This window comes from Fistularia commersonii, chromosome 1 (genome assembly GCF_037954325.1).
Source record: "Fistularia commersonii isolate RoL2024-O1a breed Wild chromosome 1, RoL_Fcom_v1.0, whole genome shotgun sequence".
Classification (NCBI taxonomy): domain Eukaryota; kingdom Metazoa; phylum Chordata; class Actinopteri; order Syngnathiformes; family Fistulariidae; genus Fistularia; species Fistularia commersonii.
Window position 1 is genome coordinate 4,933,844 of NC_141284.1, and position 23,907 is coordinate 4,957,750.

The 23,907-nt window shown below is 47.9% G+C and overlaps 1 protein-coding gene across 2 annotated transcripts in view; it reads right to left on the reverse strand.

Moving 5' to 3' along the window:
- Positions 1-23,907, reverse strand: part of tgfbr3 (transforming growth factor, beta receptor III) — a 44,583-nt gene that overhangs the window by 11,170 nt on the left and 9,506 nt on the right. For both annotated transcript variants that reach the window (XM_086145149.1, XM_086145157.1), the window contains exons 3-12: positions 21,320-21,507; positions 15,112-15,249; positions 8,792-8,975; positions 7,046-7,208; positions 6,612-6,759; positions 5,749-5,938; positions 5,372-5,658; positions 4,054-4,209; positions 2,342-2,491; positions 1,498-1,686 (exon numbers count right to left, since the gene is read on the reverse strand). In XM_086145149.1, coding sequence (XP_086001275.1) covers positions 1,498-1,686; positions 2,342-2,491; positions 4,054-4,209; positions 5,372-5,658; positions 5,749-5,938; positions 6,612-6,759; positions 7,046-7,208; positions 8,792-8,975; positions 15,112-15,249; positions 21,320-21,507 — 1,793 coding nt within the window. The remainder of the gene's footprint in view (positions 1-1,497; positions 1,687-2,341; positions 2,492-4,053; positions 4,210-5,371; positions 5,659-5,748; positions 5,939-6,611; positions 6,760-7,045; positions 7,209-8,791; positions 8,976-15,111; positions 15,250-21,319; positions 21,508-23,907) is intronic.

Below are 23,907 nucleotides of genomic sequence, written 5' to 3' on the forward strand. Positions count from 1 at the left end.
CCTGCTTGGGAACGCTGAGTGGAACGTTTGGCTAATTTCATGATTTTGAGCGTAAAACGATCACCTGAGCAAAAATACTGTCGGGGTTGAAAAGCTCTAGATAATTGAAAAAAAAAAAAAAAAAAAACAACCATCCTTGATATGACATCACCGGTTTTCCAGGAACGTGCAGAACCCGTCCAGCTCTGATGGCAGGAACATCTTTCCATCCAGCACGTCGGGACAATTGGTGAGTTATTACTTCTACTTTTTCCGCCCGGCGAGTGTCGGTCGATGTTTTCCTCATCAGAGACGCTTCTGCCAGAACCCAGAAACGTTTGAAGATTCTTGGTCCTTGAATATTTAACGTTCTAAAAATGTTCTAGAGACTTTTTTTTTATATGGTTGTTTATTGTGTTTACTGTGCAGCGTATAGGAGGGGTTTGATGTCTGAGACGCTTCGGTGGTGGGAAGCTAGGTGCAGGAAGGGGAGGTTCTCGGGTCAGTTCTCAGCCCAGTGTGAGTTCTGGAGGTTCTCCCACACAGACGGCTCTTTGTTGCGTCCCTCAGCCGTCCGGAGCGCCACCTCCAGACGATAGCGCCATAAATCATCTCTTCAAAGGAACCCGTAGTTTGCCATCTCTGACATGACCTCCATAATTAACGCCGCTAAACAAATATTTTGAGGCCGGACACAGTGGAGGGGTGAATGATGGCGCTGAGGGTGAGGGGCTTTTTTTTTTTTTTTGAGCCAATCAGACGAGCCGCAGGTCGACCTCGTGGTGGCCTCATCGCGGGATCAAAGCGGGAGGAGCCCGAGTCCCAGACGGGGAACAAACAGCAAGTTCTCCAGCTGTGACTGAGACCCTGACTGGACGGATGAGAGCTCCAGGGAAAAAGACCTTGCATCCCCTACAAAGATGTAGCATACCTCACAATGACCTCGCAATCCACTAGAAAGCCCTAGCATACCTCCACCAAGACCTAGCAGGATTAGCATACCACCACTGAGAACAAGCATATACCCATCTGAACCGAGCATACTCTATAATGACAGAGCATGCCATGCTACCAAAAAGATTTTGCTTACCTCCCCAAAGACTAAGCATACTTTCCGAAGTCGTCACATATATATACAAAGGTCTACCATTCCCACTGCAAGACCTTGCATCCTCTAAATGCTTAGCATCTTCTGCAGCGATGGAGTGTACCTTTACAAAGCCTTAGCATACCTCTCCAATGATGTAATTGACCTCCACAAGGACTTACCACACCTCCAAAAAACAGTGTACATCCCAAAGATCGACAAAGAACGACAGAGACCTAGCAAGACCTAGCAAGACCTAGCATCCTCTACAAAGGCCTAGCATCCTCTACAAGGACCTAGCGTACCTCTACAAAAGACTTAACATCCCTTCCAGAGACCTAGCGTACATATACAAAGGCCCGGCATTCCCTCTACAAGGCCTAGCATCCTTTACAAAGACCTAGCGTACCTCCATAAAAGACTTAGCATACCTCAACAAAGACTTGCTGATTTTGCATGACGGTGTAAAAGGCCTGGTGTGAGGGCCTGGCCGGGGGCATGGTGCTGTAGAGCTCGATGCTAAACGTGGCATTGCTGATGGGCTGCCTGGAGGGTCCTGGGACAATCCTTGGGAGGATGTCCTGCTTCTCCTTGGGAGCTTGCCGGTAAGTGCAGTTAAACTGGCAAGAAAAAAAAAAAGAAAAAAGAATCAACAGTGGGAACCAAGGGTCCAGATAACAGGCAGAGGAGGTGCGATCCAGAGAACAGAACCAGAACAATGACTTGTAGAGGGGGAACAGATGAGACAGAGGAAAATATGTCAGAAAAAGGGAACACGAAGGAGGAACAGCGAGACGGAAAAAACTTAAGTTCACGAAAGGGACATCACGGAAAGAAGGTGAGAAGGTAGGACAAATGACTCTTCGCTGGCTCCGGGACTTTGGAGAAAGGGGTTTCGTCCTGTTCTGTGTGATTTACCGATTGGAAGATAAACTCTGTTAACCAGTCTAGATGTATGACTTGCTTTGGCAGCATGCTATCCTGCCAGGATTGTGTTGTTTTGTTTTGTTTTTTTTTGTTTTTTTCATCAACATGCTAATGCTAGCGCTTGATATTTTGTTACATTTGGGCAAATATTCACAGCTGAACCAAACACCGCAGAATATTTGCACTTGGCTAGATGGGATTAGAGAACTTTTTGGTTCCTATACAATGACAAATTAACAAAACAGATGGCGACGGCTAAAATCAGGGATCATGCCATTGGGTTCTTGCTGACGACGCAGAGCTTGCTAATCCCAGACATCCATCAGAGGATAATCTGTAAACTCTCACCACCACGACGGACTGGTGTTCGGGATGCTGGGGTGCTGTTCTGTCCAAGCCTGCCGCCTCCCGTGGAAACAGCACCTCTCCAGATTCTGGATCTTCGTAGTCCAGGGGCCCGCCGCTCCCGTCCTTGTTCTCAGCGTGGCTTATCAGAACCTGAAACCCATGGGGGAGCCCCTTTAATCCAGGCCAAAGAAGCACAGATGATAATCCAGGCCGAAAAAACAGAGATTTTAAACCAGACTGAAGTTGATAATCCAGGTATAAAAAAAAAAAGAAATGAATGAATTCAGACTAAAGCAACAGAGATGCTAATCAAGTTTTAAAAAACAATGATAAAGATCTAGACTAAAGAGACAGAAATGATGATCCGGACAAAAACAGCCAAGAGGACAATCAGGAAAAAAAACAGGATAATCCAGACTGAAGCAACAAAAATGATAATCTAGGCTAAAGCAACAGAGATGATAATCCCGCTAAAGCAATGAAGATCATAATCCAGACTAAAGCAACAGAGATTATAATCCAGACTAAAGAAAACGAGCTGATGATCTAGAGTGTCCGTGTCAATCCACTTCGGATTGGACAGACTAGACGTTGTTAGCCGCGGTTCTGTCCATCGCCCCGTGACAGAGTGAAACGAACCGGGCAAACCCACGACCCCTGACTTGCGGGGGCTTTGGGATGGGGGGTGAGGGGGGTGAAGGGTAATCCCCTCGCCGCGAAGGTCGAAGGTCGGCCCCGCCCCCGAGCGCTAGCACAAAGGAGGACCTTGGACCCGTGCCCGGGTTTTATTTTTTCACCCTGACAGAAACAGTGTTGTTTGGGAAAAGAAAAAAAAAAAAAAATCCCCCCCCCCCCCACTCCCAATATCTGGAGGCCAGGGGAGGTGAAGGGGTGGGAGGAGGAGGAGGAGGAGGAAGGGGAGGGGGGCGGCTGTATCCTTGTTTGCAGGAACAAACATGCTGAATGCATTCCACAATCATGAAGACAGAGTGGAGGATGTCGGACATGCCCCCCCCCCCCACCTCCCACCAGCCTGCCCCCCCCCCCCCCCCCGACCTGAGGACAACTTAAAAAATCAAAATAAACAAATCCAAGAATATCGAAAAATTAGATTTTTTTTTTTTTTTTCATTAAAATAAAAAGAGAACCCGGGGACTGCGGCTCCCGCACGTGTTTCTGGATTTTTTTTTTTTTTTTTTTTTTTTTTCAGAGGAAAACTAGGCTGTTTTTGGAAACGGTCGCCTCGGGCCTCTGTTTTGGTGGTTGCCAAGGCGACGGCTGACAGGCACTTGGCCGTGGTACAACGCCGCTGCCCCCCCCAGCCCCAACACCGGGATTCATTCGCCCGCCGCGCTTGATCTCAAGTGGTGTCTGCAGAGCAGCAGTGTGCCCGTGCACGTACAGAGACACACACACACACACACACACACCACGTTTACGGTTCGGCCCAGACGATCACATGATATCTTCTAGGTCAGTCCATGGGAGTCACGAGGCACGGAAGTCGCCGTGGTGTCTGGGCGGCGGTGTGACAGTCCTATCCTCGCGGTTGTCATGGAAACGGAGTCCCCAACCTTTTTTTTTTTTTTTTTTTTTTTTTACATTTTATCTTTTAAATACTCTTTCGACCAGACAATTCCGCCGCCAGGAACCACTTGGCGTGACACACAAACATACACACGCTGCTGGTTTTATTTTGAAGGCCTACTCACGGAGTTGATGTGCAGGGCGGTGGAGGTGCCCAGCAGAGAGTAGATGGTGGTCTGGCAGCCGTCGGGCGGGGTCTCCAGGGTGTAGTGGGTGGAGTTGACGGCTGCCTTACACGCCGGGTCCTGGAGCGTGAGGTTGGCGTGCGCGAAGCCGTTAGCCTGCGGAGACGCAAACAAACATCTGGAACCGACGGAAGGAGAGAAAAAGGGCCCGGGTTCCAGGGAACAAACTCGGAACCTTCCAGCTCATTACGTTCCTCGCCAGTTTCCATCCCGGCGAGCACGGCCAGCGGGCCCAGCGCCTCCTCATCACCTCCTCATCTCTCCCCTATGCTTTCACCCCACTTTTGGAACATCCTCAATGCAACATTGGCTTATTACCATGTAATAAATTAGTCATGATTAATAATAAAATATAATAATCAACAAAATTTTGCAGAAGAGGCAAAATGAGCCCTAGGAAAGTCATTTTTAGCATTATATCTACCTCTAACTTCTTTAACAATTATTTACAAATCATACATATATATACTTGAATATATATATCATGTATAGTTGCATTATATTGAAGTGCAAGTCCTTCAATTATTCATTCAAATAATTTAAAAATCATATTGCTCTTAAATAGTGTCAAAGATGTATAATACTTTTAATATTATGATGAAAACACGAGAGCTAATGTAATTTAAAAAGAGCGCAATTAATTAATATTGTTTTTAAATATGTAAAAAAATAAGATAAAACTTTTGTTTGTGCAATAATTATATTAACTGGATCACAAAAATAAAAATAGAAATGATGAATTTACAGTGAAGTTTCATTCTTAATAATCAATAATAGTGTCTTAAATAGTGTCAAAGATGTATAACACTTTTAATATTATGATGAAAACAGGAGAGCTAATGTAATTTGAAAAGGCCGCAATTAAGTAATATTGTTTTTAAATATGTAAAAAAAATAAAATAAAACTTCTGTTCGTCCGATAATTATATTAACCCTCTTATTATGTTCAGGGTCAATTTGACCCATTTCACCCATTGATTCAATGGGTCAAATTGACCCATAACATAATAAGAGGGTTAACTGGATCACAAAAATAAAAATAAAAATGATTTATTTACAGTGAAGTTTCATTCTGAATAATCAATAATAAAAAAAAATATATTAAGGTTCATATTATTTTTAATGCTAATGCACTTTAAATTGACATTATTCAGTCACTGTTGATTAAATTACAATATTAGCTATAAATGCTGATGCATGTATAATGCCTATGTTATTACCTGTAGCTATAAACAAGCATTGGGTTCCCTATGCTCACCTGCAGGCTCTCCTTACTGATGCTGACCACCATCCTGGTGTCTTCGCAGTGCACGCTGAGCCCCACGCTGGGGACGCCTTGCAGCTCCTCGGGCCCCCCCTGCTCCCAGGGCCGCTCGTCCAGGAGGGAGGGCAGCGGCAGACGGGGGGCGTCTTCGGACAGGGACGGCGGGAAGAGGAAGGGCAGGCCGGAGCGCCGCGAGGCGGCCCCTCGGCCCGGCGTTGGACGAGGGTCCAGCAGGATGGCGAGCTCCGGCGGCAGCATACTCTCTCCGTGGTCCACCACATCTGGAAGTTCACAACAAGGTCAGCTCTGTGTGTGTGTGTGTGTGGGGGGGGTCACGCCACCCACTGGCCAAAGTCCATTATTGTAAAGACCTGGTTCCGTCAGCAGGATGTTAAAGTGGTTGGCCACTGGCGTGCCGGTGTACGTGGTGACGGGGCCGTAGCCGTGGTCCTCCGCCCACTTGATCAGCGCCTGTGGCCCTGAGGGCAGGCGTTGCCGCGGCGACCGAGACACCTGCAGCAGCCGCTCGGTCCCCAAACTCACGCTGATGGTGTCAGAGGCCTGGGGGCGGGGAAAAAAACGTGAGCGTTAGTCACAAGAACTTTCGGTTTCCTACTCCTTTCACTTCCGGTTTAGTGCGAATTTCAAAATAATGGCACTGCAAATTTCTTTTTAATCTATTTTTGTTGCGGGTTCTAATACGCCGCCTCTGCTTTAATAGCGAATTGGTTGTTCCGCCCAGAACCTCAGAACGTAGAGAACTGGCATCGGCTTCGTTGGTTCGAGCGGCAGGGGAGGGGACGTTTTTTTTTTTTTTTTTGCTCTGCACGTTCTCCGATGCTTGCAGAACCCGTCCGGAACTGGCCAGCTGTGCAAACAAGAGCGCGCCCAGTGAAAAACGCTGAGTCATGGCCGGCTTGGGGGGGTGGGGGGGGCTGCGAGAGTGTCAGCATTACGAGGAGGGGAAATCCAGGGAGCGCGCTCACATTACGGCGGCTGGGAGAGGCACCCGCCGCGGGGAGGTTGACACATTATCAAGACCGGAGTCAGCAGAACGTAACCAGGAAGTGGAGAACGTTGTCGGTTCCATTTTTGTTTTGGCGCCATTAGCAATAAACCGGCGTTCGGGGGGTTCTGACAGGAAGTTCCAAGGTTCTCCGAACTAGAGCCGAAATGAATGATTTTCAGATCCACGCGGGTGACTCGTGTGACCTCGGGGGGGCGGCGCTCTCACCACCACGTCCAGTTTGCCGATCACGTCGTGCGACTTGATGACCCAGTTGACGGACTTGGCGCACTTGAGCAGCAGCACGACGTCGCGGTGCAGGGGGGCGCCGTCCTCCTGGGGCCGCAGGTTCACGATGACGTCCACCTGGAAAGCGCTGTCGACAGAAACAGAGGGGGAGGGGGAGGGGAGGTCGGCGGCGGGGAGGGGGAGGTTATTTCTGAGCGCTCTTATCACGCCGTCTGCGTCTGGCCAAGTAATTAAAAAAACGCTGGATGTGTTCCGAGCGGAGAAAAAGCAGACATGTGGGCCCCAGATTGCAGCCGGCGGTTCTGGGGAATATTCGTTCCAGCTCGGGGGGCCGCGGTGTGTGCGTGTGTGTGTGTGTGTGTGTGTCTGGAAATCTGGATCGGAGCGGGACGACCAGAACCGGAGCGTCTCACCTGCTGGAGTTGGGCGCCTGCAGCTCGATGAGGTGGACTTCGCGACTCCGCGCCGGCCCCGCCAGCACGCAGCCCTTGGACGCCTGCAGCTCCACGTAGCCGCCCAGGTAGTTGAGCGACAGGAAGCGGCTGTCCACCTTGCAGGTGTCGGGGAACACCGGGTCTGGGGGTGGAGAAGGGGGAGACGCGGGTCCGTCAGCGAGCGGATGAAGTGGAGAAACAGGGCTTCTCTGTTGGCCACGGTGAGTTGAGGGCCCCGGAGGTCAGTGAACGTCACCCCGGCTCATTCTTCCCCCGTGCATACTTCAGATGTTTGGATGTTTCCCGTCCCAGGGGGTGTTTGACCCGTCAACACCCCCCCACTTTCTCACGTGGGAAAGTCAGACCCAGATTCCTTAAACGATAACAGGACGATATCATGCGGAATCACAACCCGCCCTTCCAGCCCCGAATCCTCCGCGCCTCAAACCCCCCCCACCATCTCCCTTATTTAATTGCGAAATCACAGGAAATCAGCTGTCGGTTTCCAAGAAAAATCAGCATTTGTGGATATTTTTGTTCAAAATCAGACACACACACAGAAAAAAAACACCTAAAAACTGATGAACATTAACTAGATTAATGCCAGATTTTTTTAATACATGATAATTAGCTAGAATTCACACACAGCCCTCCAGGGGATTAATCTTTTTTTTTTTTTTTTTTTGTCTGGAATTTGACAAAAATGACCAAAAGCCTCTACAGCATTCACAGAGTATCTGGAAGAAGGGTTCAAATTTAGCCAAAAACCATCTTTGGTCTGCAAGCCATTAACTAGAAAAATAAAGGGAAAAAATGATTACCCTCAATTTAACCTGAAGGTATTGGTTGCTTATTTGTTGTTTTTTCCATTCAAAAAATTGCCGGATTTCACCTGCAGAGAATCAAAAAAATTTGGAAAAGAAAAAAAAGCTAGATTTAGCCTGATGTCTGCAGAACCTTACCTTGACTTTTCCAAAATGTTTTCATTGTAATGTCAAGATCACTGACAAGAAAATTCCAAAAATCCAAAATCAGTTTTAATAGTTTTTTTCCCCAATTAAAAACAGGATAAAAGACCTTACTATTATTATTATTACTATCATTATTATTGTTATTACTATTATCATTATTTCCATTTTCATTTCCAATGTTATCACTATCATTATTATTATTGTTGATTATTAGATTTTTTCTTTAATGGAGCATCAATACATTTCTATGGGGTCGTCCAAAAAGTGAAAGTTTACTGTCTGTGTAAAACATTATCCCATTCCAGATTTAACATTTCTGTCTTTTGCCTAAAAAGCTCTAGAAGTTTTTATGTATATTGTTTCTTCATTATTGAACTGAATCCTGGATTTACTTTATTTAAAATGATGGAAAACTCCCTTTTTCCCCGGCTTTACTTTTGACATGCCCTCAATAATTAAGAAGAACCAAATGGCTTATTTTGGGTTGTTTTTTTCCCCCTTCTTTTTTCAAAATTACCAGAAATAAATGAGTCACATTTGAAGAAAAACAATAAAAAAAAAATTAAAAAAAATAGAAAAAGGATTCTCAAGAAAGAATCTGGTAAATATTAATCAGTACAATTTTTTTTTTTTTTTTTTTTTCAAAAAAAGAAAATGAAGTAGAAATATGCCAAATAAATCATAACCCGGCAAAATGGTCACCGCCAGTCATTTAAATTAAATAAATGAGTTCATTTGAGTTCCCGGTACGAACCCTCTCCAACTTTGATGTAGATCTCCTGGGTCATCCGGAGCTCTGAGAAGGAGGTGACGGCCCGGTACATCTTGGCGGCCCAGTTGAGGAGGTGCTCGTTGCCGTGGGGAAGGGCCTCCTTGAAGATGTGGCAGGTGAGGGAGAAGTTCCCCGGCTGGAAGTGGACCTCTGAGCCGTCCGACACCTGAGGCAGGACACAAGTGCACGTCAGCGGAGGAGAGAGCCGATGAGCGTTATTTCAAAATATAAGATAAACTTTATTGACCCCAACGGGGAGATCCTTTGTCACAGCAGCGTAACATTAAAATGTCAAATAAATAAACAAACAAATAGATAAAAATAACAAAAATAACAAAAATAATAAAAAATGAAATAAATATGAATATAAATATGAGTATAGGCAGAGGACGGGATATAAGAATAAGAATAAGAATAAGAATAAGAATAAGAATAAGAATAAGAATAAGAATAACTTTATTTACCCCAAAGGAAATTGTTGCGCCAGAATTTTAAGTAAAACATAACAATAATAAATAAAAGTAGAGCAGGAGGGAGAATAAGAAATACAAATAAAACTATAAAGTGTCAAAGTCAAGGCTATAAAGTGTTTTAAGGTCTAAAAAAAAGGACAAAGATTTGAATATTAAATTTGAAGATTTGAATATAGTGAGACAAAAAAAATAATAGAAAAGGTAAAAAAAATTCCACGAATAAATAAACAACAACAACATCGTCAGGGATTACATTACGTTCCATGTAACATGTAATGTTATATTACATGTTACATTACATGTAATTAACATGTAATTACATGCAAGCAAAGTAATCGGGAGCGAAGCGTGAGGAGCTGGAGATCCAGGTTTCAATACAAGTTCTAGATCTAAAGTATCTCTGTATATCAGGGGTGGGCAATTATTTTGGCTGCAGGGCCACAATTCGTATTTAATTTTTATGTGCCTGCCAACTAGGTATCATGTAAATCGAAGAAAATGAAAATTGCTATTTAAATATTTAATTTTTGGCCATTTTATTTCAACTTTGAAATCAAAACAAAAGAAAAAAAAGGGGTTCCTAAATTCAATATCGATTGAAAATACTTTTTGAAATATTAAAAAAAAATAGTTTGGCGGGCCGGATAAAGAAGCAAAACGCCCAGGTCTGCTGTTTATTAATTCTGGCTCTGGTCATGTGACAGACCTGCAATCCCCCGGCTTCCAGCCCATTGGACAAAAGGGTTGAATTTTGTCGCGGGTCCAACATCTATGGGATGTCAGGGGTTATTTGGGATTACTTTCCAGGGATGTTCCGGGTACTTTCAGCTAAAAAAAAGAAAAGGAAGTGTAGTCACACTGCCTGGGGGATGTGGAGGGAGGGTGGCGCCTCTGGGCTCGCCTTTTGCAAAAAAAAAAAAATAAAATAATGGGATGAATAAATAAAATGTGTCCCTCTGAGTGGCCACCAGGGGCGGCAGAGGAGACGAAATCGGAAAAGCGGTGGATTAAAACAGGGGGCATCGGCGGGATTAAAAAACAAACAAAATAGTTGCGGTTGCTGCAATAAAACCGAAACAAAACAAATAAATAAAATGAAACACATAAAAATGTCTTTAAGGAGGTCTTTGGAAAAAAACTGGGGGGGGTTCAGGAGGCTCCGGCCCTTTGGCACCTCGTCGCGATTTCACCCCCCCCAACCCTTCATTCAGGGATAAACATTCACATGTGCTGAAAGAAAAAGAAGAATGAGGGCGGGAGAGAAGCCGACGAGTCCGAACTCAGCGTCTAGACAGCCGGCATCAGTTTTACTTCTACGTTTGTTTCTTTTCGGGGGAGGGGGTTCTTTTTCTCCCGATCGTCGTGCGTTGGCTTGAAAGAAAAAAAAATCTTTTAGACGAGACGGTGTTATAAAGTTGCAATAAATGTTTTATTGCTATTTTTTATGATTTTTGTGCTTAACATCTGCGTGACCTCTTGTCAAAACTCGGTCCCAGCGGATCGTTCCCGTCTCTGTCACCGGGGGGCGGTAAATCCTGCAGCCGGGGCGGGGGTGGGGAGGGGGACCGTCGAAGAAACTCAGGTGGAATTTTCTTTTGTCGTCCGGAGCGTATTTACTACGACGAGAGAGAGAGGGAGGGTTGGCGCTCCAGCCGGCGGCGGCGGCGGGGAGGGAGGATGACCGTAGGGAGGGGGGGGGGGGGGGGGGGGTCGGGCGAGTTTATCAGTTTAATTGCGGGAATATGAGTGTAATTAGTCGCGAGGAATTAGTGGGAAAAGCCCTTGAAAGCCAAATTAGCTCCAGGCCTTCGACGGCGCTGGAAACCTCAGGAATCTGAAGGGGGGAATGTGGTGGTGGTGGGGTGGGGGGGTCGGTGACCCGCTCTCCCATTCTGGGCTTTAACATACTCTCTCTTCCCGTCTCCTTGGCGGCCAGTTCACTGACCGTAGGAACACGAAAAAAAACACCTCTCCCTGTCATTCCTTACATAGTACAAATACAAATATACACTCCAGTGTGTGCAGGAGTGGTGTGAACCAAAGACCTGCATTTTTTTAACCGCATTACTGTTTATTTCATGCTCGGGGTAACATTCATCCATTCATTCATTCATTGTTTATCTGCACCATTTCTATACAGGTGCCGTGTCACTGGAGGGATGAAGGTGACCTGGGATTTAGGAGGGAGTGGGACGCCGCAAACCCCAACGTTCGCAACCCCAATACTTTGAGGAACTTGGGGGACATTCCCATGTTTGCAAACGTGGTTCCTGGTTCTGTGACGGACGCGGAGACCCCAACCAGAGAGAACCCGGTCTTCTTCGTCCTCTTCGTTCTCTTCCTCCCCAGGAGGATGTGGGGAAGCGTCGGCGCTGCTGGCCCTCAGATGTGAGCGTGCTCGCCGTGAGCTGGCGAGCTCCGGCCCGCGGTAAACAATCCCATATGTCCGGGAGGCGTGCGTGTCTCCGGGTGCTTTCCATTAGCGAGTCCGCGGCGTGAGGCGGCCACGGGCGTGCGCGAGGAAAGGCTTGGCGAACAAACAATAGGCAACCGAGTCCAGGATTGGGCTTTACGGCCTTGTTCCGTCCCATCATAAAACACTTGCGTCGGGTTGAGTCTGGCTAACGCTCACACGGGTCCTGGGTGTTCTTGGAACGGCCGCAATTCTACCACTTGAACCAAGTCTCAGAGCACCCGAGTTCTCAGAAAAGCCGCCACCAGCGGGGAACGACGATCCAGAAACGCCCAGCGTTTTCACTCCTCCAAGACGCCGCCGCCATCCTAGGAGCGTAGAACCGGCAGCCCCGCCGGCGTTCGGAGAGGGCGGGGTCTCCAAAAAAACGTTTCCAAAGCCAGAAGTAGAAAAAAGGACCGAATCATGAGGGGGAATCGATTCGAGCGACGCCGCTCCGATGAAGAACTGCAAAATCAGCGAAAAATAGCTTTGGTGTTTATAAAAGCTGCTAGTAACATGAATAGTAAAATATGAAATTTCAAAAAATGGCAGTTCAGCAAAACTCGGCGGCACAAAATCATCTGATCTGACATCAGAGCATGCTCTGCTAGTATGCTATCATTAGCATGCTAATGCCCATTCGCAATGTTCATAGTCATGTTGTGAACAGCTCTAAGCTTGTAGTATTTAGTCAGATTTATTTTCTTTTCTGTTTCAAGTATAATGATACTCAGCCATCGAGTTTTGATGACTATTTTTTTGGCCCAATCCTTTCGATCAAGCTGTTATTTATTGATTTTAATATTTTCTTCTCCAATGATCCAATATGGATATAGGTTTATGCTTTCCTTAAAAATATTTCCCAATTCCTGTTTCTTTTTTATATACTTAAGTTGTTGATCTGCTAATCAGCATAACAAATAAACAAATAATAACAACTGCATAAATGAATGAATTGATTAATTTAAAATAAATAAATGTGACGCTAGAGCACATTCAGAAATATAACAAGAAAAAATTCAGAAAAATTCTGATTTTGTGTCGGTAACTAATAATAACATTAATTCAATATATCAAATAAATTAAATACGGATCAATAAAGGTTGCTGAGCCGATGGTTCATTCCACTCCTTCCGGATGTAAAGATTTTCATCAATTTCATAAGTAATTAATTTGACAGTAGAAAGAAGAAGTGGCAGAACCACAAGGGGCCTTTTTTTGTCTGAGCCTTATTTTTGAAAGAACCTGTGAAAAAAAAATTTCCTGCGGTCGGCCGGCTGATGGCTGAGGAGCTTGTTACAAAAAAGGATGAGTGACAGCAAGTGGGGAAGGATCCAAGACAAGAACCGGGAGAGTCGGAAAGATAAGATAGCAACGGCTTTCTCTGCCAGTGTGTGTGTGTGTGTGTGTGTGTATGTGTGTGTGTGTGTGTGTGTTTATGCGCATGCTTGTGTGTAAGGGGCCTGCTGTCAATCAAAAAAAAAAAAAAAACACTTAGCACATAATACATTAGGGGGCCCGTCAGTCACTCGGAGATTAACCCGCTGCTAAAATTCTGCCTGCTCACACACACACACACACACACACCAAAATCACAATATATCGATGCCGTCACGTGAAACTGTCACCTGCATTCACCCTTACACACACCTACGAACAATTCAGAGTCTCTGGCGTTTTTCTACTGTGTGTGTGTGTGGGGGGGGTTATGAGTCCGTCCATAAACCCAGGTCATTACTAAGGGGCTAATATTAGCTACATAATGCTAAGTATAACTTTAATATCTAAAATCCAGGCAGTTCTTCGATGACCCCGCTGTTTTGGGGCTTTTCGATTGAAGACGGAGAACCTGGAAAGAACCCAGACGGGAGAATCTGGCACCAGAAGCAGGCGCCCCCTTGCCGACCTCTGACCCGCCATGAAACCCTTAACGGCAGCGGACGTCAGGAAGGTTTTGACGTTCCGCGCAATGTTCAATTTGAATCTTATGAGAACCCCAAATGGGCCACGGCATGTCAGTTACTCTGTAAAGATATGGAGATACATGATCCGAAAACACACTTAGGGTGTGTGTGTGTGTGGGGGGGGGGGGGGGGTGTCCAGCTGGGACCAAAACCAGAGGTTAATGTGCGGCCGTCAGCTGTCGCTTGTATTCCGCCGCCGCCGTCGAGGAGGCGCTTTGACTGTGAGAAGGACCTGCTGGCGCGAGCAAGAGGGAGAATGCATCTCCGTGGACACGGAGAACCGAAGTAGGTCACACACACACACACACACACACATGTCCATCCGCAGCGGATCCCTCGGTTCCCCGCCGACACCAGAACGTTTCCACTTATTACAGCGGCGCAGGAAGTCATAATTAAAGGGAGGACCTGGCACTCCGGCCCGGGTGTCTACGAGCACTGTTCCATTTCTTCACACACACACACACACACACACAATTACTTATGCGCACAAACATTCAGCTTGTTACTGAATCCGGCGAGAAGCTCGTGTCGAGGGCCGAAAACAGCTTTTCTTTACAAAAATAAAAGGAACTGAAGTTCTGGAAGGTGGCTGAGGCTCTGAATGTCTGAGCAGCAGGAGAACGAACGCCAGGGATCTGCTGAGGTCTGGTGCCGGGCAGGAGTTGAAGAGATAAGTTAAGGTATGGTATAGTCAAAGCTGTGAGGGCTACAGTTAAGTTAAGGGATACTCAAATGGGTTCAGGGTGGAGTTAAGGTAAGGTAGAGTCAGAGTGGTCAGGACTAGAGTGAAGGTAGAGGCAGAGGGGTTACGAGGTGGTTAAGTTCAGATAAGGGTTAGTCCAAGGGGTTATGGTTTGATTAAGTTAAGGAAAGGGACAGTCTTAGGGGTTAAGGATGGAGATGAGTTAAGGTAAGGTCAAGTCAAGGGGGTTAGGGCTAGAGTGAAATTGAGGGATAGTCTAAGGAACTAGGGCTTAAGTTAAGTGGAGGTAGTCAAAGGGGTTAGGGCTGGAGTTAAGTTAAGGTAGAGTCTAGAGGACTAAGGTTGGAGTTCGGTTAAGGTAAGGGATAACCTAAGGGACTCGAGTCAAAGTTGGGTAAGAGTCGGAGTTAAATTCAGGTGAGGTAGAGTCTTAGGGTTCAGGCAATTTAAGGGTTTCATATATTTCAGGGTTTGGGCTAGAACTGTTGTCAGGTAAGCTTGAGAGGACATTTAAGGTGACGCCCTTAACTGCTAAGGCTAAGCTAAAGGCGATGGAAAAAATGCTCCAGGAGGCAAGGCTCTTCGTCACTTTGATAATCCCATGATTATCCAGGATATTAACAAAATTTACAAAAGTCGTAAATTTACAGAACAGCTGTGTGTGTGTGTGTGTGTGTGTGTGTGTTGGGGGGGGTGCAACTCACATGAAAAGTGCGCCTGACGCCGGTGACAAGGTTGTCGGCCCGAACCATCCAGCTCACGGGACGGGGGGAGTTCAGCACGAAGACCAGGGGCTTCTGGTGCCGCAGCAACGACTGGATGGGCTTCAGGTGCAGCTCCACCTGCAACGTGGAGGGGGGGAAGACGGAGCGGTGAGATGGCGAAGGCGTGAGGGGGCGGGGTCAGAAAGAGTCACATGATCCAACCCCCCCAACCTTCAAGTTGGCTAGTTTACGCACACCTGTTAAAAAACGACAGCCTTAGCGGGATGCTCCCTTTTCTGTCCGTCCGTCTTTTTTTTTTTTCTTCTCCGGTTGTTTACGGTTTCGACACATGAAAAAAGGCGCCGCGCGGCGTTTTCCCCTAAAAGGCGTTTGTTTCGCTCGATACGGAGCGGCGGACACATCTGACCTTTCACACAGTGGAGTCTTTGTTAGCAAGGGGTGGGGGGGGGAGGGGGGTGCAAGGAGAGTGCGAGGGAGAGAAAAAAAGAAAAAGAACAAAAACAGAAAGCGGAAGGTTTAACAAACCTCCATTTACGGGGGAAAAGCAGATTCTCGCGGAAAACAAACGCACGTGAATTGCGACTTTTCCAGAGGGGACCTGAACTCACCACCGCCAACAACACCTGATGGACTGCAGCAGATGTGTCTCTCTCTTCTCTCTCTCTTTCCCCTGATGACCCATCCCTTCATTTTCCCAGACTGATCTAATTAACCTCCCCTCCACACACACACACACACACACACACCGACTAACTGAACCCACAAGGATGCCTACGAAGTAATGACCCCCACCATCACCTCCTCCTCCTTGTCACCTTTTCACCCCAAACCACCAACACACACACACACACACACACACACACACACACACACACACACACACACACACACATACACACACGGGACGTGTCTCATAAAAACGAACACAAAAAAAGGTGCCTGTTTTTCTATCAACCACAGGGGGCGACTGCTGTATGTGTTTTTTATAAGAATACAATTATCGCTCTTACTATTTATTATAACTACTACTACTACTATTACTTGGGTGAGCTGGAGATCTGGGGCATTTGGGAATCCAGCAGGACAAGTGTAGGCTGGACGTCTCCTCTCGCTGTCTCTCTCTCTCTCTCCATCTGTCTAATCCAGGTCAGGTATGATCATATCTGAGGAACGGTTGTCTCAGAGGATCTGGCTTTTTCCAGAACCAGGAGTCTGGTCTGACGAAGAAGGGGGGAGTTAAGAGCGAGAGAGAGAGAGAGAGAGAGAGTGAAAGTTGTAAAAGATTAGGGCTTTATTTTCGTATTTCCAAATCCAGACAGAAACGGTTCCAGAAGACGTGAGTCACCTGGAATCTGGAATAAACAACGGCAGGCCGCGTGGATGGAGGAGAGGGGGTGAGGTCACTATCTGCATCTTATTCAAGGCTGATGATCGCTCTGGAGAACGACCCCGAACTTCTGAAGTCACTGAATGTTAACGCGGCGAGGCATGTGTGAAGCATTCAAATCTAAAATAACGAAAATTCGTCGGAACTTGCACGCAGGTTAACACCTCCGCCTCACAGCTAGAAGGTCCCCTGTTTGGATTCTGGCTTCTCTCCGAGTCTTCTCTGGCTCCTCCCACAGTCCAAAATTAATGAGTGAATGGTTGTTGTCTCGATATGAGACGTGAACGGTTGTGCGTCTGCATTTGTGGCCTTGTGATGGACTGGCGACTGATCCAGGGTGAACCCTGCCTATCGACCAATGGCTGCAGGAAAAACGGCATGGATAACGAACGGATGTCTGTGTAAGAACTGAGTTTGTGAAATAAAGAGCAAACACAATTAGAGCCACCCTCGTCATCATGGTAAATTATACAATCTATTTCTCATCGATTTCAGGCATGGCGCCTCCCCGAGGCCGAGGACGGGAACTCCTGCCGCTACTGCATCCGGGCAGGAAAAGGGAGTTTCCTTTATTGAGGGAAGCGATGAAGAGCCCGATGACCAGAGAAAACACCAACATCCTTCTGCTGTTCAAAACAAAAACACTCTCACGCGGGAACCTACTTTCCCCTCCCAGGAAACCATAATCTACCCCGACGAGCGGCGTCCGAGGCGAGGAACGAGTCAAAACAGGCTCCTCTGGGAGGAATCGAACCGGCGGGACCTTTGAGGAACCTTTGAGGAACCGGGCGGTTATCTGATGCCAGAACTGGCGAGGCTCTTGTCTGTCTGGATCTTGGTTCTTTCTGGATCACTGAAGATGTGCTGGTGCGGGGGAGGGGAGGGGCACAAAACCCGACGGTGCTCCTATCAGCGCCGTCACATATTTGAAGGTGGGGAGGAGGGCTACCTGGAGCCTGATGCTAATCAGGCTGTGCACCGCGCCCCCCCCCCCCCCTCCCCCCATCAAAACAAAAGAGACTAAAGAGGTCGAAGAAAGAGGTCGAAGTGAGTTGGGAAGTGAGGTGGGATAGCAATCAGAAAGCCGAGCGGCGGGCTGTACCAAAGCAACGGCTGGTGGTACACACAACAACCTCCCAAAGCCCAGATTGGTCTGGAGTGTGACGCTTTGGGCCTGAAATCAGGTTTGTATGCTTTAAATCTACATCTACAATTATCAGGAAAAATGTATACAGTTTACAAAAATAATAGTTGAGATTTTTGAGAGGAGTTTTTATTTTACATTCATTAAGCTGAGATTTTATAATCCATACTGCCTTTGATAAGAATGTTAGTGTGTGTGTGTGTGTGTGTGTGTGTGTTCACTGGTGGTTTGTGCAAATCAAATCAGATTCAAAAACAGGAATCTGCCAATCAGTGCAGGGGCTGCTGGTTGCTAGCTCGAGCCTTAAGCTGCATCAGGAGAACGATACCGAGCGGTTTCCAGGGCAACCACAGCCGAATGTGGATTTTATGTTTAGCAAGGCTGTGTCGAAGATCAGCGTATCCACACATGCTAGCCCTGGGTGTGCAGAAGCAAGGTAGCCTAGCTGGATAGCACAACTAGCGCTGTTACTAAAGTAGGAAAAAATAAAAACTTTAATTTTTTTCAGTCGAACTGCAATAGAAGTACACAGAACCAGGCTGAATTAAGATTCAGACCACCTTAAGGAGAGGAGAATGTTGTCGAAAGCTCCCACTAGCTCAGCAAAAACACAGGTGCCTGGGTAGCAACACAACCATTGGCAGCGGCCATGTTGGTGATGTCACCAGGCTGCTTGTGTGTGTGTGTGTGTGTGTGTTTTGACCCTTTCTGGTGTTTCTCATTTTTACCAGCTACATCGTCAACACCGCCACAGAGCTGCTTATTAGGGGGCTGATCCATCCAGAGGGGGTGGGTAGAATAAACCATTTAGAGGTGAGGTCATTGTTTAAGAGTTTAAGTGGCAAAACACCAACGCCTCGGGGTCGGCGGTGGGAGGGGGGGGGGGGCAGGGCTGCTCGCCGGGGATGAAACACGAGCAGCACGGCGGGCCACGCGCTCCGTCTGGTTCCCCCATTTGTTCTCTTGGCCTACGGGGGACTGAGGAAGGTGCTCAGAATTCAGGAGATGGGCGCTAAAAGGGAAGCTGCCTGAGCCGCGGAGAGCGCCTTCGCACTGGGACAGACGTGGCTCTACCTCTCAGACAAAATGTGAAAAACACACTGAGGACCAGGATCTGGGCCGAGGAGCCGGCTGTTCCACAGGCCTGAAACTTCAATCCCCCCGCACCGAGCCTGACCAGGCGCCAGAGCATGCGTCTTAGCTCACAGCTAGCAGCCTTCAGCTAACAGCTAATCCATCTTCGGCGAAGGTTTCACGCCACCACACCTCCCCACACGAAGGCCGAACGAAGCAGCTGCAAGTGATGTGTGTGTGTGGTGTCCTGAATTATCAACGGCGCAAAGTGCTCTGAAGCACTTTCGCACCCCAACCTGGTTAATGTTTGCCTTCACAGGCGTTTGGCGGCGAGTCGAGGTGGTGCGTTACTGCGGCCAGACCTCCGAAAACAGGGCGTTCTGAGAAGCGGACGTTCTAATCCATCAGGTGGAGGTGGGGAGGAGAACTTGAAAAAAAAAAAAGGTCTCCGTTGTCCTGGAAAATTAGCAGAGGAACTCAACCTGCCTTCTCTCACAGATGACAACCAAAATAGAGCAGCCCCAACTCCCCATTTAAAAAAATAAGAATGTTCGAGCCAAAGGCTCTTAGCGCAGAATCGGGTTCCAACTGATGGGTTCATCCAGACAAACCTATAGACTGGCAGTGGCAGGTCACGTGACACGCAAGCGCCAGAAGTAAAAATATCCGGAAAGATTCGGACCATCTGAGATGATTGGATAGCTGATAGCTGTTCTCCACTAGCTGGTTTCGGCCTACCCCTCTGAGCTAGCTCTTCTCAGCTAGCAATACTCAGCTAGCCATTCTAAATAAGCGATTCCCAGCTAGCCCACCTCAACCAGCCGTTCTAAGCTTGCATGTTGTTTATCAGAGCTCCTTCTGTGGCGTTCTGATGCGGCACAGACAATTTTTTTAAGGGGAGTTTATGGTAAAAAAAAAGGCAACGCTTCGCTCTAACTCCGCCGACTTCCTGTTCCCGCTTCAGTCGAACAAGGCTTATAACACACAGCCAATCAGGCGTCCCTGACCCCGCCCCTGGCAGCAGCTCAGGATTAGCAATAAATCAACAGCGCCGTGGTTTAGCGCCACAGCATCACGACAACAATGTTCCCGAAATGTTCAATCCCACCAGGGTTCTCTCTGTTTGTGTTTCTCCATGTTCTTAACGGAAGACATTTGATTGACAGTCAATCAATCGCCCTCGTGGCATTAGCTTGACGAAGGTCGCTGCTCCACGGTGGTTCCCTCCATGTTCTCCGACCTGGGTTCTCACCAGATTCACTGGAGACTCCAAATTGTTCATGACTGTGAATGATTGGATGCGTGAAGCCCCGCCCCCATTCAGCTGTGATTGGCTCCCGCCCCCCCACCCACCACCACCACCACAACATCGGGATGACCGATTAATGGAAAATCAACAGAGACAGTGCAGACAGGTTGATTATAAACCTCCAGAGCAAGCTGGAAGCCTTCTTCTTCTTCTCTGTTTGTGAAAATCTGCGGGGCTCTTCATCACGGGGCGGACGGCCGATGCGTGCGGGCGCGCCCGCCGCCGCAGACGGTTCGAATTAAAGCAGACGGACCCAGCACTGCGTGGAATATATTTCACGGCCTCGGCAGGAAGCCCCCGCAGAAGCGCAGGCTCACTAAATAATAGATGTAATCTCCAAGACATCTGCAGCTACTGTTGACAGAGGGAAGCCTCCTCTCGCCGAAACCAAGAGTCTAAGTAAAAGCTTACGGCTAAATTAGGCCGGTTTCCTGAAGGCGACGTCGGATTAGCATTCGTGATGAGCATGGCTGTTCTTTTGTTATGAAGGCATGAATCAGCGCCGGGAAAGGGAATCCACAGTATTGCCGGTTGATCTTCCCGTGCAGTGCACGCACACAAGCACGGTATTTCGCCATGTGTGTGTTCAGGCAGGGCAACTTGCAAGGCGAGTCCGTACACGCCTCCTCCCTCCTCCTTGTCATGCCATGACGGAGCTGGGGCGCGACCTCATAGCGCTTCGATATCCTGAACCGGATTCACCCGGAGCTAAGGGCGGCGTTGCGCAGGGCCAGCGGGAGACAGGGCGGCCCCGAGAACAAAAAAACAAAAAAAAAAAAAAAAAAAAAAAGCAAGCTAGGATTCGTTCAGAATAAACATACCGATCGTTTTAGTAATTTGCCGATTCCTTTTCTCTTTCCACCCTCTGGCAGAGGTCTGTGTCGGGTCGCAGACGTCCGATCACCTCCGTTGACCCGTATTGATCGTTCAATCAACTCTTCCATCACTCGATTTAAATACCAAAATCTTTCCTTTTAAAAAATGTGCAGGTTTGACTCCGTTCCCTCTCTCTACACACACACACACACACACACACACGTGCGCGTGCGCCCCGCCCCAAAGGTTCTGGCACAGCCGATGGAACCAGGTGTGCGCGGGTTGAAATGCTCTCGGTGTTAGCAAGTGTTTGCTAGCTTTAGGCCAGGAGGCTTCCTCCTGGAGTCCCAAGACAGGCCCTGACTAAATTCTGGTGATGGAGTTCTTTGCAGAATTCATGCTTGTCTTTGGACTCATCCGGATTGTCCGGACCTACGCCGACGCGAGGATGACTCACCTCCGGGGGGGCGTCCCTGGGTCCCTCGGGGCCGCGCCCTCGCAGGTTGACGACGTGGACTTCCTGCGGGAGGCCCGCGGTGCCCCTGCTGGCGCAGCCGGACAGGGCGGTGAAGCTCTTCATCATGGCCTGCACCGGATGCCCTGCCCCCACCGGCAGCAGCTCGCAGGGGCTTCGGAACAACGGCCCTGCGGAGGAGGAAGAGTGACGGTCAGTGACGCCGTCTTTTTAGCTCGCCCAAGGCCGCCAGTTTAGGCTCCACCCCTTTGTCAGCAACATATCTGTTTGGAGTAAGACCGCAAAGAGCCTTCGAGGGAACAATCAAGACTTTTATTTATTCAATATGGGCGACTCCGTCGGCTTGCACCCCACGCATAGAGCTCTCGTACATGGTCAGCCTGTGATTGACAGGTGGTAAGAGGCGTGGGCGGGGCCTCTGCGAGGAACGGGGTTTTTTTGGCATTCGCCTCAGGCGTCGGGTGGGTTGGAAGCGACGCAGGAACAGAAAATGAAATCCTGCAGCAGCCCCTTACCAGATGCGATTCCCCGAGATTTGAACACACACACACACACACACATACTAGGGGTGTGAACTGCAGACTGAAAAAAATAAATAAAACAGCCATCATTTGGAGTCAGAGAGCATGAGCACACAGCTCTGAGGCTGCAAACAGCTCGTTCTCATTAGAAAATATCTGTGGCTACACACTCCAGCCCCCCCCCCCACACACACACACACACAATCCCTTTACCCCCCTAACTCTCGGGGGTCCGATTCATTCCGTGTTTTGCCCCGCAGCCCTCTGCCAGCCGGGCCCAGCTCGCGTTTCGAAACACGTCACGCTAAAACACACGCGGCGGTTGCCAATAGCGCTCAAATGGAACATTTGGAAATAATTTAAGTGAAAGACAGTTCGATTTCGCTGTTAACCCCCCCGGCCCCTCCTCCCCTCGCCACAGAATGAGTCAGAAAACAGTGCCTCGGCGGCGGGGTACAGCGAGGGGTAGGGGTCTGTGGGGAGGGGTCGGGGGATTTGTTCTGACTTTTTGTTGCTCCGCAGAAAACACAAAACAGCTGCTTTCACTTTTCCGCGCCTCTATTATCGTGTCATACCTGCATTATTACCATCTTCTCCCACGTCAGATAAATACAAAGACACATTTACTGGGCAACAACCCCCCCCCCCAAAAAATCTGATTATATGTAATTACCATATTTGTCCTGCAACAAAAAAAAAATATCCAGAGCTCATCTCAGTCTGGACTTCGTGCTCTTTCTTTCTCTCTCTCTCGTTTTTTGTTTTTAAATGTGAGGTATGAGTGGGTGATCACCGGGGCAACGCTTGTATTCAAACATGGCCAAATCCGTTCTCAGACGCACACCACATAAGCTGTTTCTAGCGTAAACAGCAGCGGGGTATCCTTCGCTGGTGTGCAAATGTGCACGACGCTCCACAAAAGTCACCTTGTCGGCCGCGACACTGACGTTGCAATTTCGTTGCGAAACAAAAATATTAGACGACACACACACACAAAGGGAGGCCTTCAAGGTGAGTGAGCTAGCTGCTAGCGTTAGCTCCATCCGACTCACACCCCGATCAATCGTCACGATCTGTTTTCATCATGGTCAAGCCCCCGGCCACACCCACACACACACACACACACACACACCTGACCAGTAACCCCAAGATGACAATTTCATCTGTGTCTGCTGTCACGCTGCCCCGTCTGACTTTCAACCCCAGCGTCTTGGCTCCGCCCACCACGGAGGCGGCGGCGGCGTGGGAGGGCGGTTCACGTCTCGCTCCCGCCGGCCGTCTTTAGGCTCCGGCCAGGGCGCACGCCCACGGCCGGTGGTCTATCCAGTCCTGGATAGACAATCATGCATCATAAATCTAGGTAGATTTTTAAAGTAAAATGATACATTTGCAAATTATATATAAATAGTCACATACAACGTGCACTAAGAGTATCAAAACTGACCCCAAAACATGAGCTAAAATTTCACTCATCATAGATATTTATCACTGCAAACACTAGAGCAGTCCTTCTCCAATAATGGGGTGCGCACCCCTGAACCCCGTTTTTTTTGCCGTACTAGAATAAAGTGTAATTGCACATCCACTACAGTAGCTAGCGGTGGCGCTCTCATTGTCAGAGAGTGAGAGTGAGGCAGAGTTTGAAAAAAGTGTTCTGGAAAAGTTGCACATCAGTGGGAAATTTGCATTGCGGCTTGATGAATGTACAGATATTAGATATATTATATTTCACACTAAGTAAATTGAGACTACGGTTTCATTCTAATTCATTAAAAAAAATTTTTGGCATATTTATTTGGTGGTGTGCTGTGTGATTTTTCTAATGTAAAATATTTGCCATGGCTCAAAAAGGGTTGGGAAACACTGCTATAGAGGAAGAGCAGGGCTTAACAATGACAGGTCAGCTGTCAATCATCCGAACAGTCACACCTATGGACAACCGACCCACTGACTGCTGGAGGAAGACGGAGAAACCTGGAGAGAACCCAGAGAACATGGCCCAGGCTCCACTGACCCACTGACACACACACACACACACACACACTGGGC